The sequence below is a fragment of the Peromyscus californicus genome, unplaced genomic scaffold (assembly GCF_007827085.1).
Source record: "Peromyscus californicus insignis strain IS unplaced genomic scaffold, ASM782708v3 Scaffold_8__1_contigs__length_139910024, whole genome shotgun sequence".
NCBI lineage: Eukaryota > Metazoa > Chordata > Mammalia > Rodentia > Cricetidae > Peromyscus > Peromyscus californicus.
This window is the reverse complement of record NW_026294606.1, coordinates 23377055-23397084: the sequence shown is the minus strand read 5'-3', so window position 1 is coordinate 23397084 and position 20030 is coordinate 23377055. Positions and strand designations below refer to the sequence as shown.

The following is a 20030-nucleotide window of genomic DNA, read 5'->3' as shown; positions in this document are numbered from 1 at the left end:
CAAAAACTCCTAATTCCAGAGTTACTGTCACTTATGTCCTCATTTTATATAGGACACACATATGACTGATAACATAACACTAAATGAAAGTGGCCATGGTTTGTTCACACCAAGTACTGGGTGTAATATAGGCTACCAGTGCATTCAAGTCCCTACTCTGTAAGACAGGCATTGTTGGTGACAAGTAAGGTAAGTGAGGCTTAGGCAAGGAAACCACACTATTCCATTCACAGCAAAAAGCTACTATTGTCTGCAGGAATGCCAGTTCTTCTCACCGCTCTTCCATGTGTGGTTTTTTGGGACAGTCTGGAATTGGGTATTTGTCAGAAGGTCACCTGAGCTACAGAGGACACAGCATGGCACACCATGTGTCAATGCAAAGAACAGGCGTGGCTATGGCTTTCACATGAAGAGCACACTCTTGGGGGAAACAACCTGAGTGGTCCCTTCGCTCTCTGTGAGATGAAAATAAACATCTCACAATAGCATGGCTGGAATATTAAATAATTGCATGTTTGTAAAGCCATCTATGACAGCTCAAGACACAAAGTTGGCACAGAAGAGACAAGAATTAAGTGTTCTGCATTTTCAAATCCCAATGTGAGGCACACTGCCTCTGCCTTACAACTCCACTGCCACCTTAATTGAATACTAAAAGGAGTGACATTATAGAAAAGGAATATCCTTTAAGTAACCTGTCTCAAAAGTGATGACCTTTTATTATTTGTGTGTGTGTGTGTGTGTGTGTGTGTGTGTGTGTGTGTGTGTGTAGAGGATGAGTATGTTGTGACATGTGCATGCCATGGAGCTGTGTGGAGGTTAGAAGACAACTCTACAGAATCAGTTTTCTCCTCCCACCTTACATGGGTTCTGGGGATTAAACTCAGGTCATCAAGGTTGTGTGGCAAGTGCTTTTACCTTCTGAGCCCTCAACAGTGATGGCCTTCTTAATTAAAAGGGAAATGCAGTGGTTTAATAAGGAGAGGCAGGCATTCCAGTTGAAGTATTTTGCCGTTTTATCTTTTGGTGCTGGCCTCAAATCCAGGGCCCTGTGCCTGGCAGGTAAGTGTTCTATCACTAAGACACATTCCCAGTTCTCCAGGTGAACTGGAGAAGGCAGCCTAAGTGTCTCAAAACCAACACTGAGTGGAAAAGTTAATTGTGGAAGAGAAAGGAGAGAGGACATGATTCCCTGACATGAATTCAAAGTTGTAAAGCACAAATATTTATGCCATGCAATTTAAGCACAAAAGTTCTCCTTGTTCCATGACATTTCTCTCTACGAACCAACTCCTCTCACGCTGTGGAAGTGAGTGCCAAGGACGGCTCTTATTGCTGAGAAGATGAGATTAGTTGCTTGTGTATCTGGTCACTCTCTTTCCATACAGGGAACAATCAGCTTATATTTTTCCCACTGTTGACCATATCTTTCAGTTTCTAAAATGTCCCTTCAGATGTTCATTTGGCCAAGAGACCAGACTAGGGTCTAAGGAAACAAAAGTCAGTCTCCTGGCCTGTGACTCACCCTTCTTGGATATGCTCATATGGGGCAGACATTGGACCTCAGGTACTAACACAGATCCCAAATTTAAACTTAGCAATGTCCAAATCTAAATTTTAACTTGGCAGAAAGATATAAATGTATTAAAATGTAGAAAATAAAATATGTCAGGGTTGGGGTGATAGTTCAGCTAGTGAAGTGACCAGGTGTGATAGACCCATTTGTAATCCCAGCACTAGGGAGGCAAGACAGGCAGATCCCTGGAACTTGCTGGTCAGCCAGACCAGCCTGCTTGGTGTGTTCCAGGCCAGTGAGAGACATATCTCAAAAACCAAGACTGTATCACAAAAACAGCTCCTGAGGAACAATACTTCAAGTCGATCTCTGACCTCCACACATGCATGCACACATGTGCATATACATGCATGCATACGCAAACAATATATCTCATGCATGTGCTTAAGTTAAGTCATATTTGCTTCAAATCTCTCAACATTAATTCAGCAATTGTTTGAGTCTCTGATAGGCTAAGCATGAAGATAAGAACACAGTAATGAAGCAGTGAATCCACAGTAATGATTTCCTTTTGCTCAACTCCTCAGCCTGGGTCCCTGTGACAGTCACAAAGAGCAGCTGTGTGCTTTGGGAGGCTTTACACACTCTGTATAGGTCATCTACGTGTTTTGTAGCTTGTTCTGTCATTCAGTATTTGATGGTATCTGTTCACGGTGAAACCTACAATCTAGTTCATTCATCCACAGGCTGCATTTTACCATAGGAATCTAACACATTACTTATTTCCTGATGGATAGTTTAGTTATAATTTTCTGTTACTGTTACAAAAATGATGCTTTATAAAAATCTCTAATACTCATAAGTAAAAGTTTCTATGGGGAAAATCCAGTTGTGAAATTGCTATGCTGTTTAGGAAATGCATTTTTTAAAATTTTTTGTGAAACCTACTACACTGCTCTATAATATTTGTGAAATTTGCCACTGTCAGCTTTTAATCTTTGTCAAGTTCATGGGTAGGATGTGGTATCAGTTTGCATTTCCACATTACTGCCGGAGGGAGTTGTGCGTGTCTTTACACATTTATCAGCATACTATGAAAGCCTCGTCTTTAGTGAGCTGTTATTTCCATGACCATCACCCCATGCTTCTCATGGTTGCTTGTCCTCTTGCTTCAAAGTCATCGTGTGTCCTGCATGCTACCTTTTTGTTATATTCACTGCAATCCCTTCTAGCTATCCTCATTTTTTAAAGCTTGGCCTATGGTATCTTCTCATCCATGCCAAGCACACTCTACCATTGACCTATAGTCCCAGCCTAACATATACTATGTTTTGTGCCAAGAAATTACCCATACCATACCCTCTATTTGCCAATAGTTTTAACGTTTCATTTTTCTTTAGCCTTTTAATGATCTAGAATTCACAGTGTCAGGGGGAGACCTGATTGTTTCAGCACAGTTCCATGTTCTGGACACTATCCTTATCAAGATCAACACTTGTCCATCTTTCCCCTTCTGCTTGCCTCATTTGGTTGTCTATTTAGAACTTTCCATGCCACTAGAACAAAACCAAGGATGCTCCTTCCTGTGATCCTCATGACCAGAAGTCAGGTCGATTTGTCAACATGCTGGAGATGTCCCCATTCCTGTGCTTTGGCTTGGCCATGGCTGTGGATGTATGCACTTGTCTACCTGCTCCTTACTAGAGGTCTGAGCCATGAAAGCACTTGAAGGCCCTAAGAAAAGTTTCCCAGCAAGCCATTAAAACCACAGAATTTTGTTTCCCAAGTGGCTGCATAAACTAATTCCCACATCTCTACACAATTTGCTTCCAAAGCGTTGAAAAGTAGAAGAGACTAAGTTGGGTCTGTACAGTGCACAAAAATCTAATGTAAACTATTTTTCTATGATGTACATCAAGTCTCAGGAATTTCAAATATCATACATTTTCACAATACATAAACATGCCATAAATGACTGCAAAGTGTACAGTTTTCAAGATATCCCTTCTGCTAGTAAGCTGGCCTACATTAACACTTTGTTTAGGAAAGGAAACACAGACAAGAAGGGAGTTTGAGGCCCCGGTCCACCACTTGCTAGTTACAAATGACAAAATCTAGGTTTCAGGATTCCCCTGCCACTAGCAAGCAGGGCTATTTCAGCACTTGTTTTTACGATTCTGAATTTGTAACTAGACTCCAAGTCTTGGTATCCTCAAACACGGGAAAGCTACAAATCTGTTTATCAAACAGTATTCTCCCTGCGTCTCCTATGTGCAGGCTCCATTGTGGTTTGGAATCAGCAGTAGAGATGGCAGGGAAAATGCTCACTCTTACAGACTGGGTGGTAGAGAGATTTTTTTTTTTTAAAGCAAGCATTAACAAGCTATCAACTAAACAGATGATGCCGGGATGTGTTTCTGTACACTAACATACCAAATAAACATGTGGTGTTATATTTCACAGTTTTAGGGTTGGGGCTAATCATAAACAAGGTGTGTGCATGTGATGCATTTTACTTGAAAGGGGGTGGATAGAGAGTCAAGCCATGGCAAACTGAGTCACTCTACCAAAAAGTGAAGCGTGAAGCGCTATGTTGGAGGGCAGTGTAGACTTTACCCAGAGACCCAGAAACTTCAGGCTGCATGGTTCAAAGTCCCCCCACGCCTGTCTTCCACCAGTGCCTTACACAGTAAATTCACTCCAGCCAGGCTGGGTCCTAGTACTTGCGAACTGCATTTCCAACGATCCCTCCTGGATAACACAGTCTTTCATTCTCCACTTATTTTGTTCTCACTCATATTCTTCAATGTCTCGCCTATTTTCATTAGCTCTAAACTGATAGACAAGAGAAGCAATGCATTCTTTCTCTATAACACACAAATCCAATTATTTGCTATGCTTAGCTTTAGTAACTGAAGGAATGAGGATGCATTGGGAAAGGCAGAGATGGAAGAAATATTCTTGAGTAGAGTGTTTTTAGGGGCTAAGGCCTTAGGCTAAGCACCATTAAGAAGCTCAAGTCAGGCAATTTGATGTGGGTGGTTGAACAAATAGCTATGGCTTAATCTGATTACAGGAGGCTCTCTGGATTGCCTAAAGCTGTTATTCAAATCCATGGCAGTTTTAGAAAAGCAGGCACTTTGCTATGACATGAGAGCCTCTACAGGGAGAATCACTCAGTAAGAAAATGGTTTTTTAAAATGCACATGCAAGCTGTGTTTCAGGTTTTCCTTTTTCATCAATTACATGAATAGAATTTTTGTATCCTCAGGGATCTGAGGATGAGCCCATGAAACCTTCCCACATTTTCATTCTTCTGGGGTGGGGGCTTGGGAAATCCTGAACGTTAAATTTAACATCCATCTTCATAGGGATGTAAGGTTCTTTTTAAATGTAAATGTGTTTAAATTAATCAAAACAGTTGAAAACCTCTCTAATTCATGCATACAGGAAGTCACAGCTGTAAAGACAGCTGTAAAGTTGGAGATGCCCAAGTTTCAGTAAGCAATTGCCGTCTACCTATTGGGAAGGGCTTTACACTCAGTGTCTCATCTGAGCTAGTCTTCACTATGTATTCCATTCTAGAGATGAGAATGCTAAGCTTCACATGGCTAAACAACGTGGGGGACACAGAGACCAAGGAACTGAACCCAAGAGTATGGAACTGAAGAGAGAATTTTTAAAAACTAATGAAAACTAGTGAAAAGAATCAACATATTATTAGCTAAGCCCCTACATAAGCCCCATGTCCAGATGCTCAGGGCCTTGGATTGGAGCGTAACTAGGTTAACCTTCCTACAGAATGCCTCTTGCTCACACAACCACCCTTCTCTACCTCCTTCAAAATCTTACCTACATCTTACTCTCAAGTTTAGCACTCGTCCAAACCTGGCCTGACTCATCTCTCCCTGTCACAAAGCCCACAACTGTCCACATTAAAGCACTCACTGAACTATCCTAGCATGAACTAGGCTCTGTGAAGACATAGCCTTGTCCACAAAGGGCTCCCAGGATGACGTTTCTCAAATCCTTTACCTTCTGTGACCTTACTGGTTATTTCCTCTACCTGTGAGGTTCTAGTCAGCTCTACACATTGTCTTCCCACACACCAAAACTGACCCAGTCACAACCCAGGTGGATCCCAACTCCTTGAGGCACACACTGAACATTTTTACAAGTACAACAAGCACTCCTCTTGGTTTCAGCTCCAGAGCACTAGGTTTCAAATTTGTGTGCACTTGATTCCTGGCATGCAGATCCCAGGCTCTTCCCTCAGGAGACAGACATTTGTAGGTTTCTTTAAAAGCAGTTTTAAAAGAGTAAGTTACTCAATACAGAGAGCAGATTTCATTTTTTCAAAGAAGAGCAAACGATTCATTCCAAAGTCTGCACTGAGGACTGTTGTAACAAAGGCTTGTTCTGCCGTAGGAGGCAAGTGCTGATAAGATTAAGAGTTCTCTGCAGAAAGTCCTAACCCAGGGACTTTTCCACTTACTTTTTAAATTGGAAGAGGAAAGAAACTTAGGAGCCAGGGAACCTAATTTGCAAAATGAACTTGACAGCGTCTAGCAACAGTGGCGGAACTTTTCCAGTGGCTGGTGGCTGAGCATGCTACTATTTAAGGCTCACAACAGTTACTAGCTGTGGTTGCTTTGTGCTTGGCATTTGAAACAAACTTCAGCCTGTAAATTGCAAAATGACTTGTGATGAGTGCCATCTTTTTAGGAGTCAGAACACAAAAAAAGGCCAGAAAGGGGGCTGAGTGTATTGACGACACAAAGGAATAACAACTGCTCAGCCTCTGGAGTAGGATGTGAAAGAAGCCCCTGCAACAGTTTGGATGGGATGCCCTAGTGGCATTTCTCCAGTGCTAAAAGTGCCCTCCCGCTCAAGCTGAATTTGCCACTGACTTACCAAGGGCTATGGATCTGATTTCTAAGTCAAGAAATCCATGGGTCTGAGTGTCCTCCCTCAGGCAGTTTAAGGAAGGCCCTAAGAACAGGAGCAGGGGGGCTCGGGCACACAAGATGCTTCTTTTTCCAGACACAGAGAGGAAAGCCAGCTGAAGTGAATGCTGAAAACAGCACTCAGGAGGCTGAGGTGGAGTGGCAAGTTCCAGGCCAGCCTGGCTTATAAAGTGAGATCCTATCTCAAAACAGAACAGAAGAGAACTGAACAAACGGTGTTTCTGCAATATAGACACATTCATCTTTAAAGGTACAAGTTAATTTAAATCTAACTCCTTAGTGTGATGGTCAATAAGTGTTCTGACCCTGTCAACTAAATAAGGGTCTCCAAGTAGTCCTAATACCTACAGAATTCAAAGATCTCACAAATAAAGTTCTGCCTAAACACACGAAAGATACAATATAATTACATATTTAAAGCACTGCAATTAAAACCAAATGATAAACTCTTAAGACATAAAATGTGCAAAGCTGCTGTTGTCATTTTTGGTGGTCTTAATATTACAGGCATTCTAATCAAACCAGAGACTACCTGACGCTTGAAAGCTACTCATCTACTATATGGGTGCTCCTGTTATGTAAGTAACACTTGTATGTTCCAGATCTTGTATATATGAAATGAAACTTTAGTGTTCACATATTTAATATTTAAATGTGTGTGTATGTATACACACATTCAGGTTGACTATCTAAAACGTTTTGAGTACTGACATAATGCCACAGTAGAACATTCCACACCTGACCTCATGCTATAGTCAAAACATAAGTATATTAAAATGTGTAAAATAGCCTTTAGGTTGTATACAAGATGTGTTATGAAAATAAATGAATTCTGTGTTTAGAATTACCATGCTCAAGATATGCCATTATGTTAGGATTTGTGTTTACAAATACTTCAAAATCTTGAAAAAAATCCTAAAATCCAAGCTACCTCTGTTAAGAAGAATTTCAGAGAATGTTCAACCTGCATAGGCATCCATGTGTGTATTCATGTGTGTAACTCACGGGGTGGAAACTACACGGGAAAGTTACTCGCTTTGCCATTCTGGGTATAAAAATGGGACCATACTGAAATTAAATGTTGACTCTTTATAAATGTGTAAGAAGGTCCACTCATATTGGCTAGTGGATAAGGCACTATGGAGGAATGAAAAAGGTACCTCTGCATGTGACCTTGAACAAATTATCTTCTTTGAAACTCAATTTTCTTACCTATGCTGTAAGCTTAGTGTTGTAGGATTCACTTTCTTATGAGGGAAACTTCAAAATAGTATGTATAAAAATGCACTGAAAAACATCTAATGTTTTAGCTATATTAGAGCCTAATTATATTTAAATGAGTACAAATATTAAATATTCACTAATACAAAATCATATTGCTATACTTGCAGCATGGGCAGGGGCTCACGTCATTCTAGGGATGCACACTGAGAATATGCTCCCTCCTACATTTGGAGTCAGAGTCTGTCACTGAATCTGGAGCTTTCCAATGCAGCTAGATTGGCTGGACAGCAAGCCCATGGATCTTCTTGTCTCTGCCCCCTCAGTACTGAGATTACAATGTTCTGCACCATGCCTAGCTTTTGGGTTGTTGATTTCTATGTGGTGCCAGGAATCTGGATTCAAGTCCTCTTGCTGGCACAGCATCTCTTTACTGACCACAATCTCCCCTGCCTACAGTGTATTTAAAGTTATAATTAAATGGCCAACTACCACAAATATACGTGAAGTGAAAAGCTACCAGAAAATTCATAGATCACAGCTTTGTCTATATTAAGAAAATATTCATTTTTAATTTCAGTAAAAAAGTAACACTATAAATGTCATTACATATAAATAAGAATATAACCTGGCCTCTTTTACAAAGTACATTATTAGATACAATTACAGAAATGCATGTTTTGGTTTCAGAAAGAATTTATGATTAGATTTTGTTTTTTAAAGTAATATATGATCACAAATATGACTATGAAATGCAAATGCAGCTCCAGGACGATACACAGGTGATAGCTTATTAAATACAACACAGGCACAGGCCTGGCTGCCCTGTGGTAAAGCAAATGTTGCTGAATGCTATGGCATGCCACTGGCTGGAGGAATGTACTGTGTTTCTGCAAAGCAAATGATTATTCCTCAATAGACCCTTGCAGATAATGGAGAAAAAGCAGTGTGGTGGGAATCAGGAGTTCTGGCCTTCACATTCTCAACCTGCAATAATGTTTAATGCCTATGATATGATAGCATCCTCCCTAGGAGGATCACCTAATAGTGAGATACATTACTGAACACAGACAACACCTGTCCTCTGGAAGTTTGAATTCAGTAAGAGACACAAAGACAAAAGACACCATTAGTAAGTATAGGATTAGAAGGGGCCACGAGCACTTGAGTGGACTGTTAGTAGTTGTACTGAGGTGTATATGGAGAAGATAGGCAGGCTCCGCTTTCAGTAGTGTGCTTATAGATCTAATCACAGTGGTGGAAGAAGACAGATCCACAACTCTGCAGGAAGAGCCCTGGCTGGGTCCCATCTGATGTTAACAAAATAATCATATGCAAAAGATTAACCCCATTTAGCAAGTTGGTAAACAGTGTGTCAGACCTGCCCCGAGGGACAGAACCAGTGGTCATCCAGCCAGCACTGAAGCTGGGTTTTCTGACCACCTGTCCAGTGTCCTGTGTCTGTGTTGTGCCTTCTCTGCTTCTCACCAAGCATCACTCAGTGGGAGGTCACCACTGTCATGGTCGCTGCTATTAATAATTGGAACCACTGATTTCTCTTGAAAGATTAAATGAAGCTCATGTTCAATAAAGTTATAAAAATGTTTTTCAGGATCAGTTTTACTTTTTTCTTTCTGTGGCTTATTTTCCTTTTCTTTTCTTGGATGGATCATTTTAATACCAGGCTGTCACTTAAAGTAATTATGACTCTTTGGATATTAGAAATGAACTACAAAATAGAAACCATTCTGACTTAACATAAGAAAGAACTGAGGGAAGAATAGGGAGATGTGGAGACCAATGTTTCAATAACATCATTTCTCAGCAGAGGCAAGAAATTAAAAATCAAGAGACCGGGGAAAAAAACAACCAACCAGAAACCTTGTAGGAAGGGCAAACATGGCAGAAAGAGTAGAGGTGAGAAAAACACTAGAAATAAAAACATTTCAAACAAAACCCTGAGAATATTGGACAAAAAACAACATGAAAGAAAAGAATGGACCAAGAATCAGATTTCTGACACAGTCACCTAGAGAGCCGGTGGAATTACCAGCAGCCTGAGTGCAGGCTGAAAGGTGAGCACCTTTCCTTGCCTAGTGCTGGGTCTAAGGTGGCAGCGAGGCTCTCATGAGTGGAAAGGGTCTCAGAGATAAGAGATGGGTTTGACACGCCTGCTACTGAGAGCCGTTTGTCCAATGTAATGACTTCCAAAGCATGACCAACTAAAACACAGACAGCCACCCTGAACTGGCATGAGCTATGAGCATAAACACACTAGAATTTTGAAAAAAAAATTGGAGGTTTCTTTGTTTCAGATAGGATTTCCTTTTATAGCCTAGGGAAGCCTTGAATTCACAATCCTTCTAAGTCTCCTAAATGTTGTGATTACAAGAATGCACCACCATGCCCAGGACATACTTTGAAGTTTTTGTGTGAAAAGGATGTGTAAAATTCCTTAGCTTTTTGTATTGGTTGCAAGTGGATATAACACTCGCCTAGAGTGGGTTAAATGTTAAAATTGCTTTCCAGAGTCTCTTTTTCAAATGTGCCTACCAGAAATTCAGTCACATATATCCTTTATATTATATTTCTATTAGATATAATGGACTCATAAAGTACATGATCTTATTTATTCCTCCCCCAAACCTTATAATATTGTATCTTGAGACAGTTGCTATTGCTCTGGCTGGTCCTATGGCTAACCCAGGTTGATCTCAATCTCCAGGCCCTCCTACTTCAGTCTCCCCACATACTAGAATTACATGTATGCACTTCAATGTCCTGACATAGTATCACTTTTTATGGAAGAAAATCCTGAGGGCACATAGTTAAATGTGAGACTGAGATTCAAACTTATGACACCAGATCACATCAACTTCAAAACAAGTCATGCTCTCAAGTCACTCAATGGTTAGATTTTAGACTTTAAATGGTGGAAGTAACAATTCATTAGAATGGTTCCTTGTCAGTCTTACTGATGACCTAATCTTATTACTCATAATTGAAAACAAAAATAGGTAAATGTGTGACTTCTGAAGTATGATGAGTTACCGACAATGTTCACACAGTTTCACTTTCTTGAGCTAACAAGTCTCCACTGCAACTTCTTTCCTTGGTGAACACCTACTTGCAACAATTCCACGCCACCCCCCACAGAAATTAAGTGGACCATATCTAATTGTTCAGCAGAGGAAAAACATCATTGACATAACCCTGAACAGAAGGTCCCTGTTTTCTGAACACAACTAAAATGCATGATACAGATAGACTTAACACATTTCCAACAATCTTTCAGACCACAGTCTTTGAACCTCCCAAACTGAAATGCATTTCATTCAACCCTTTACCAAAGAATTAAAATGTTGAGCTTACCCAGCTGGATAACTTAAAAATATATTGTGCCTGGTATGGTGGTTCCATCCTGTGATCCTAGCACTCAGGTGGAGGCAGGAGGATTGAGAGCTTGAAGCTAGCCTGAACTAAGAGATTCTGTCTCAAAAAAAAAAAAAAAGTTCAAGAAAGAAAATCTTATTTTCTTATTTTTTTGCTAGAATCCTAACAGTAAAATCTCCTGCGATACAAATTGAAATAAAAAATGAAGCATAATTAATTTATGTTTAGTTCACTGGTTTTAATTTCAAAACCAAGCTTTAATTTCTATCTGGACAAGACAAGCTGAGGACCACCAGCTGTATAATCTTAACTCCATCATTTTCAAATCTTCCATGTCAATGCCATTGACAGTTTGTCTCTGATTATAATAAACACACTTCTCTAGACCAATAACAGACCACTGGCATAAATTTACACTGTGCAAATGGGAAGAAAAGAAACTTGAATAGTATTTTTTGCCATTAGACTAGTTAGCAGAGTCATCTTTGACTCGGGTGTAGAAGAGTCTATCAACTGGCCCACTTACTTATGAACCCAACCCCCACCCTTTCCCCCTCTCTGCCCCAATTCTCAAAAGTGACACTGCTTGATTTGGACACAGATTTGAAAATGCTTATTGAAAAGGAGCTCAACCAATTCAGAACAAAATTGTAAGACTTTTCCTTGACGTTGGCTCTTTTAAGTCAATGCCCATTGACTGCTTTATTGAGTTAAACATTCTTGGAAGCTTTCCCTAACTAAAATCTCTGGTTTACTTTGGAACAAAGGTTGTGGGATGGGGTGGGGGTGGAGGGGGGGGACACAGAGAGCCAGTTAGCGCTAAAAATGCTCTGTCCACTCGGATGTCAGGAGACTCCAGTGGCAGAAGGAGCACGAGGCGGCCACCAATATTCTGATCAGTGAGTGCCTCCTGTCCAAGAGTAGAGTGTGTCACCGTCCTACACGGCACTTGAGATTCTCATCACCTCTGTCAAGTGTTCAACTCTTGTAGTGATTCACGTCAAGGACACTGCTGTCTCCCACTTGGCATAGCACAAAGTACTTTCCTTTGCTGGTTTTTTTTTTTTTTTAAATAAATGAAATGTGTCACACACTGTGGACAAAGACTGTTCACCAAAACTTGCATTTTGGTGATGGAGACATTCAATACGCTAAATAAAGAAACAGATTATAGCATGCTGATTAATAGAGAAAACAAAATGAAGGGGGTAGGGAGAATAAGATAGTGACGGCTGGGCTGGAATTTTAGTGCTAAGACATTCAATCAAGCAGAGAGGGTGTGGGAGGAGGGGGGCAATCTAGGGCTGCCTGGTGTCAGGTAGGGCAAGAAAAGCGGCAGGCGCTTCACGAATTTAGCAAGCCCTGAAGTGGAGGCGAAAAGACAAAGACCAGTGAAGACAAATGCGGACTTGAAGACAATCGCAGGACTGGCAGACTTCTTTTCTTTAGCGGGGAGGTGGTTTATTTATTTATTTTTTTGAGACAGGGTGTCTCACCGTGGCCCAGGCTGGCCTCGAACTCGCGGCAATCCTCCTGCCTCAGCTCCCCCAAGGGCTGGGACCGCTGCCCGCCCAGGACCGGCTCCCTCGGAGCCCAGCAGCCCCCACGTCTCCGCCTTTGTGCCCAGGCGCCTGGCTTCGCGATGCTGGGGGGGGGGGGGGGGAGACCCTCGGCGAGCGGCTCGGGGAGAGCGTTGGGCCCCGGCTGCAGCGCCGACACGCCCCCGCGCCCCGTTACCCGCCGGCGCCCCGGGGGGCCCCGCGCCCGCACACCGCGGCCCCAACGTCCGCCGCCCGCCGGGGACGAGGCGCGCGGCCCCACTCACTCACTCACCATGGCCGCGCGGCCGCGATGCGCTGTCCAGGGTAGCCGCCTTCCTCTGCGCCGCGCCGCGCGCCGCCCGCGCTAGTCACTCGCCCCCGCCCCCCCCCGCCCCCCGCCCCCCGCCCCCCGCCCCCCGCGCGCCGCCCGCCTCCCCGCCCCCCTCGGGCGCGCGCCGCGCCCGGCCCGCTCCGGGCCGTTTCCTCCGCCCCGCGCCGCTCGCCCTCGGGGAAGGACCCGGCAGGGGGAGGAGCCGGGGGGTGTGGGGTGGGTGGGTGGGTGGGTGGGGCGTGGGCAGCGAGAGCGTGGCCCCAGAGGCCTGCGCGCCCCCGCTCCGCGCGCGCGCGCCCCCCGCCCGCGCCCGACGCGGCGCCCCCTGCCGGCCGGGCGGGGACGTGCCAGCCCGGCTGGCGCCGTTGGCACGCGCCCAGGCGCATCGATCTATCATTATCACCCAGGCCCCCTGGAAAAGTCACCCGCAGCTCTCCACTCCCCCACGAACCCCGCCAGCCCTGGGAGGAGGGGACCGGGCGAGGGTAGGCAGGCACGAAAGCCAGGTGATTTAAATTGGGCGCGCAGGTTCGCCCGATGTAGGTGGTGTAGCTACAGAGACCGGGTATGTGCCGGGCGTGAGTGGTGGACGCCCGCGAACCCAGCACTTGGGGAACAGAGACAGGAGGAATAGGAAAGGGTTTAAGGTCAGTCAGCCTTGGCTTCTTAGTGAGTCCGGCACCAACCTGAGCTTCATGAGACCCCGCTTCAAATAAGTAAATAAAAAAGCAAGCGATAAGTTGTATTCCTTTTGGGTACCATCAGGAGCAGATCAGCTCCAATATTCAGTCTAAGCGGATTTTTTTTTTTTTTTTCAGAAGATCTTACTTCCAGACAGTGTCAGGGGCTCGGGTGGCTTATTCAATGCTTCGTTAACGGTGAGCAGAATTAGATCCCAGGCCTTTGTGTGTCATATGACTGCTTTTCGTTCTTCCTTCAGAATGAGCGAGTATTTTTCTCTGACAGCTGATGCAGTGGACCTGAAACACATGCACAGGGATTAGGTACCTCTATGGATAAAGAGATAGTGATCATAAAAATGCTAAGAACCTTAAACGCGAAAATACATTCCTTCTCTCTTTCTTTGTATATCTTATATTTCATGCATGGGAAGTGTATCTGAGAGAAGTTAGAGAAGACCGACAGCTAACAGTGACAGTGTGAAATCCTGAACCAGTATTCGCTTGATCTCCATGGCCACCCAGTACCCACCGGAATCAAAACTGGGAAGTGTAGGCACTGGCTGACATCCCTTTTTGTGGTTTTCATCTAAAGCATCTCTTTTTTCCACACCTTCTGTGATGGTTCTTCTTTACTGTCAACTTGACAGGATTCAGAACCAACTAGGAGACACACCTCTGGGCATGCCTGTGAGAATGTTTCCAGAGAGTCTCAAATGATGTGGAAAGACAAACTCTGAATGTGGATGCAACCATCACATGGTGGAGAGAAAGTGAGCTGAACACTAGGATTTGTTTTCTCCTGCTTCCTAACTGTGGACAGAATGAGATCAACTGCCTCACAATCTTGCTACCATAATTTTTCAACCATGATGGACCATACCTTGGAACCATGAGCCAAAGTAAACCTTTGGTTCCTGTCTTAGGGTTTCTATTGCTGTGATAAAACTCCCCAGGACTTGGGGAGGAAAGGGTTTTATCTCACTTACAATTCCATGTCACAGTCCATCATCGAAGGAAGTCAGGGCAGGAACCTGGAGTCAGAAACTACATAGATGTGTTGCTTCCTGGCTTACTTCTCATGTATGGTGATATTTTATTTGTATTAAAATGTTATTTTTATGTTAATAAATAAAGTTGCCTGGGGTCAGAGCTATTAGCAAGCCATAGGAAAGCAGGACAGTGGTGGCATACTCTTGTAATCCCAGCACTTGGTAGGCAGAGCTGGGTAAGTCTCTGTGTGTTCAGGGATACAGCCATTATTGGATACACATGCCTTTAATCAATACCAATCATGGAAAACCTGGAGGCCTATACAGACAGGCCGCGAGGAGGCAGTCATGTGGTTGGGTTTACAACCAATGAGAAGGCAGAACAGGAACTCTATATAAAGACTTTAACACAGGGGTAGCTCTGGTTCGGAGAGGTAGGACCACCGCAGGAGGAAGGGTAAGGTTTTAGCTCTTAGCTCTGACCTCTTGGCTTTCTTCTTTGCATTGGTTCTGTGTTTCTTATTTAATAAGAAGGTTGGATACATCTACACTCATGCGTGCTCATCCTGCTTCCGTACAGCACTCAGGACCATCAGACCAGGGGTGGCACTACCGGAAGTGAGCTGGGTGTTCTTACAACAATCATCAATCGAGAAAATGCCCACAGGCTTGCCTGCAGGCTGATCTGGTGGAGGCATTTTCTCAGTAGAGGTTTCTTCTTCCCAAATGACTCAAATTTATGTAAAGATGACCTAAAGCCAGCCAGCACAGAGGTAAACAAAAACAAGATTAGTGTCAGTGTATGTAATTAATATTTTTATTGTCCAATAAATTAGTGAATATGGAGATGAAAAAAAACCAATGGTGTTTCAATGGTTTGAAGAACCTTGTTGGTTGCCTACTAGAATTAGATGGTAAGACGTCATTGCTAAAGACATCACACTCTTGGATTGCAAGAGACAAAGAAATCAAGCTGGAACTGATCTGGAATCTTCCTCCCTGCTGGCTAGCTTTCAGAGTGCCAGAATGTACTACACTTACTGTGCCGGCTGCTGGGAGAGAATGTCCCTCTCTGATCTTACCCGGAAGTGGACCTGGGTACTACAATACTGAATTTCTAGGCAAAAGGTGACTGCTAGGGCAACAGTGGTAAGATTGCTGTGGGGATAAGTAACCACTTTCTGGTTTGATCTGAGCACACTGCACAGGAATGAATTCATACCTGAGACTGTAAATCTTGTCAAAGCCCATATCTGGGGAATTCAGAGGCCTTAGGGGAGAACCTGCTACTATTGTTTTGCTAAACATACGCACTGTCAAACTGCCTCCTAAATATTTATGTTTATTCCCATATATCAGCCATGGTCAGTGCTCTAGTTTGCTTTCTGTTGCTGTATTATAATATGCTGACGCAAACCAATGTGGGGAAAAGTGTATTTGGCCTACATTCCCAGGCCACAGTCCATCACTGAGGGCAATCAGATGAGGCACTGATGCAGAAAAGATGGAGGGATGCTACTTACTGGCTTGCTCTCTGCCTTCTTGCTCAGCCAGTTTTCTTATCTATCCCAGACTCATCTACCCAGGACTGAAGCCACCCAAAACGAGCTGTTCTCTCTAAACATAAATCACCAGTCAAGACAATCTTTCATAGATGTGGCCACAGGCCAATCTAATTGAGGCAATTCTTCAATTGAGTGACTTCTTCCCAAGTGACTTTGGGCTGTGTCAAGTCAGTGAGACCTAACCAGGGCAGTCAGAGATGCTTCGTTCGGCAGTGGCAATGGTTGATGCAGAGACGCATAACTGCTCAAAATGTTGAGATTAGGTAACTGTTGAGTCCTCAGCCCTAAATGTGGCATTAGTATTGCTCCAACCCACAACCCCACCCAAGGCCCAAGGGGCATCACAGAAGAGGGGTCAGAAGAAAGTGAGTGCTGGAGGATGGACAGGAGTGTTGTGAAATGGTATCTTCTGGAAATGCCAAGACTATCAGACTCTTGAATTCACAGCAGCTATAGTTACCTGCACAGGATCACAATATTGAGTGAGCCCTTCAACACACATGGGGGAGGGACTTCTAAGGCCCCATCCCTAGCTAAGAAGTTGTTGGTAGATAATGGCTGCTGAAGCAAGAAGAGGCATTTTTCTTCAGTGATATAGCCATGGGTAAAAAGATCGTGTTTTAGGCCGGGCGGTGGTGGCGCACGCCTTTAATCCCAGCACTCGGGAGGCAGAGCCAGGCGGATCTCTGTGAGTTCAAGGCCAGCCTGGGCTACCAAGTGAGTTCCAGGAAAAGGCGCAAAGCTACACAGAGAAACCCTGTCTCGAAAAACCAAAAAAAAAAAAAAAAAAGATCGTGTTTTAGTAAATAAACCCACATTCATGCTCACTGAGTCACTAAAACTCAGTGAGTCACTAAAACAAAGACATGAAAGCAGGAAAGGGCCACGTTGGAAAGAAGTCAGGACAGTGGGAGGGGATAACAGAGGTTAAAGCATAAGGTCTTGTTAGGGTTTCTATTTCTGTGAAGAGACACCACGACAGTGGCAAATCTTATAAAGGAAAACATTTAATTGGGGTTGGCTTATAGTTTCAGAGGTTTAGTGCATTTTCATCATGGGGAGAAGTCTGGCAACACGCAGGCAGAGATGGTGCTGGAGAAGGAGCTGAGAATTCTACATCTTGATCTGCAAGCAGCAGAAGGAGAGACTGGGTTCCACACTGGGCATAGCTTGAGCATATATAAGACCTTGAAGCCCACCTCCACAGTGATACACTTCCTCAAACAAGGCCACTCCTAATAGTGCCACTCCCCACGGGCCAAGCATTCAAACATGTGAGTCTATGAGGGTCATACCTTCTATTCAAACCACCACAGGGACTATGATAAAAATACATTATATTGTTTTATTCGTTTGTTTGTTTTTTGAGACAGGGTTTCTCTGTGCAGCCCTGGCTATCCTGCAACTCTGGTGGGTGTAAATATCACTTTTTCCTTATCTATTCCTCTACTGTTGGGCACCTAAAATGATTCTGTAATTTGGCTACTGTGAATTGACCTACAATAAACATGGACGTGCAGGAAAAAAATACATTATATATATACATATATATACATACACACACACACACGTGTGTGTGTGTGTGTGTGTGTGTGTGTGTGTGTGTGTGTGTGTGTGTGTGAAATTGTTAAAACATTTAAAAAAAGAGAGTGAAGGGCCTTTTACTCAACACATAATTCAACATATACACTGCTACAATCTGAGAGACCTCCTCAGTGTCTGGGAAACAGGGGACACAGGGATCCTAAAGTTAATGCAAAGTCATTCTTTCAGGTCAAATGTGGTGTTTTCTGGTAACTATGAGTACATAAGTCCAAAGTGTGCTAAGTGACTCACAGTAGTTCAGTAACACTAGCCCAGTTGTACAGATAAGGAAACTGGGGCTTGGGAAGGTCAAATAATATATAGAGGGTCACACAGGCAGAATATTGGGGAAGCTAGGATTCAACCAAAAGCATGTTGGGTCCTTCTCACAATGCCATGCTGTCTTGAGCAATCTTATCTTTAAGAATCCTAGAGGCCACACTGATTTCCAAAGTGGCTGTACAAGTTTGCATTCCCACTAGCAATGGAGGAGTATTCCCCTTGCTTCACATCTTCTCCACCATGGGCTGTCACTGTGTTTTTGATCTTAGCCATTCTGACAAGTGTAAGGTGGAATCTCAAGAGTGGTTTTGATTTGCATTTCCCTGATGGATAACGATGTCGAACATCTCCTTAAGGTTTCTCAGACATTTGAGATTCTTCTGTTGAGAATTCTCTGTTTAGATCTGTGCCCCATTTTTAAATTGAATTATTTGGTTTGTTGATATCTAGGTTCTTGAGGTATATATATATACCATATATATATATATATATATTTGGAAATCAGCCCTCTGTTGGATGTGGAGTTGGTGAAGATCTTTTCCCATTCTGTAGGCTGCTGTTTTGTCCTATTGATGGTGTCCTTTGCCTTACAGAAACTTTTCAGTTTCATGAGGTCCCATTTATTAAGGAGCACATATATGTTTAAGTGCAGAAAATTAATTAATTAATTTAGTTATTAATTTATTAATTTAATTAATACACACAATTAAAAATAAAATATTTCAAAAAAGATCAATTAATGAGGTTAGCTGCTCTTACTTCATTTAGGCACATCCAGTTCAAGGCTCATCACTTCTGATGATACAGTATTTTGTGGGTTTCACTGCTATTACTGATAGACACCTAAAGAGTACACGTGACTTCCTTTAACTGGGGAACACATATTTGAGCACTATTCTCTAGAAAACCCTTGAGTTTAGCTTATATGGAAGAAGCTAGGATGCATAGTGATATGTGACTGTAGATACTAAGGACTTTTCTGGGGCGGGGGTCAAAGGGCGTCCAGGTGACTCCTTGTGTGTGCCATTCACTGTCAGATAACTGACATTGGCAAAGTCACAAGGAAAGGTCATTTTTACTGGGTCATCAAGAATGGCGGAATGCTGTTTTGTTCTATTGACAGTGTCCTTTGCCTTACGGAAACTTTCCTGTTTCATGAGGTCTCATTTATTAGGTGTTGATCTTAGTGTCTGCACCATTAGTGTCCTGTTCAGAAAGTTGTCCCCATGCCAATGTGTTCAATACTATTTCCCACTCTCTCTTCTATCAAGTTCAATGTATCTGGGTTTGTGTTGAGGTCTTTTATCCACTTGGACTTGAGTTTTGCACAGGGTGGTAGATATGGATCTATTTGCATTCTTCTACATGCTGATATCCAGTTAGACCAGCACCCATTTGTTGAAGATGCTTTCTTTTTTTTTCCATTGTAATTTTGGCTTCTTTGACAATGACTAGGTATCCATAGGTGTGTGGATTTAAGATTAAAGACTGAGAAACAATGTACCACAAGACGCAGTGTGGTTCTCCTTCTTCCTCAGGATCATTGGCCACTGGTCCACGAAGGTGGAGGAAGCAGGAGTGAGGAACAGGGTTCCTATGGCTGTGGAGAGGATGGAGATAGCCCTCCGGGATACAGCTTCAGTGAGACAACTCAACTTTATTCCAAAGTATGAAAAATAAATAGGATTGGGAAGCCTGGGGACAAACCCTAATTTGCATTAAGTGGCACACTCCTACCATAATGCTGGGTTAGTGATGGTACAGTTAGTGATAGTTAGAGATATTACTTAACTACCATGTGGTCCACAAGGGAAGAGTATTTGCAGGGAACTATGACAAGTGTCATTCTTGAGTCAAGTCAGGCATCCAGGCCTCGAGACATCCTCCAAATAAGGGCAGGTAGAGAGCAGGAAGCCTCTCTGGGAAGGGAGTCCTTCATGTTGCTGAGCTTGGAGAAA

The 20030-nt window shown here is 43.1% G+C and overlaps 1 protein-coding gene across 2 annotated transcripts in view; it reads right to left on the bottom strand.

The window, feature by feature from the left end:
- Elovl2 (ELOVL fatty acid elongase 2) overlaps positions 1-13009 on the bottom strand; it is a 41455-nt gene extending 28446 nt beyond the window's left edge. Inside the window, exon 1 of one of the 2 annotated variants that reach the window (XM_052728348.1) lies at positions 12931-13009. In XM_052728348.1, coding sequence (XP_052584308.1) covers positions 12931-12933 — 3 coding nt within the window. In that variant the 5' untranslated portion in view covers positions 12934-13009. Of the gene's footprint in view, positions 1-12593; positions 12670-12930 lie in introns of those variants that run through there. The other variant, XM_052728349.1, reaches the window with a different exon arrangement.
- Positions 13010-20030: the final 7021 nt, after the last annotated feature.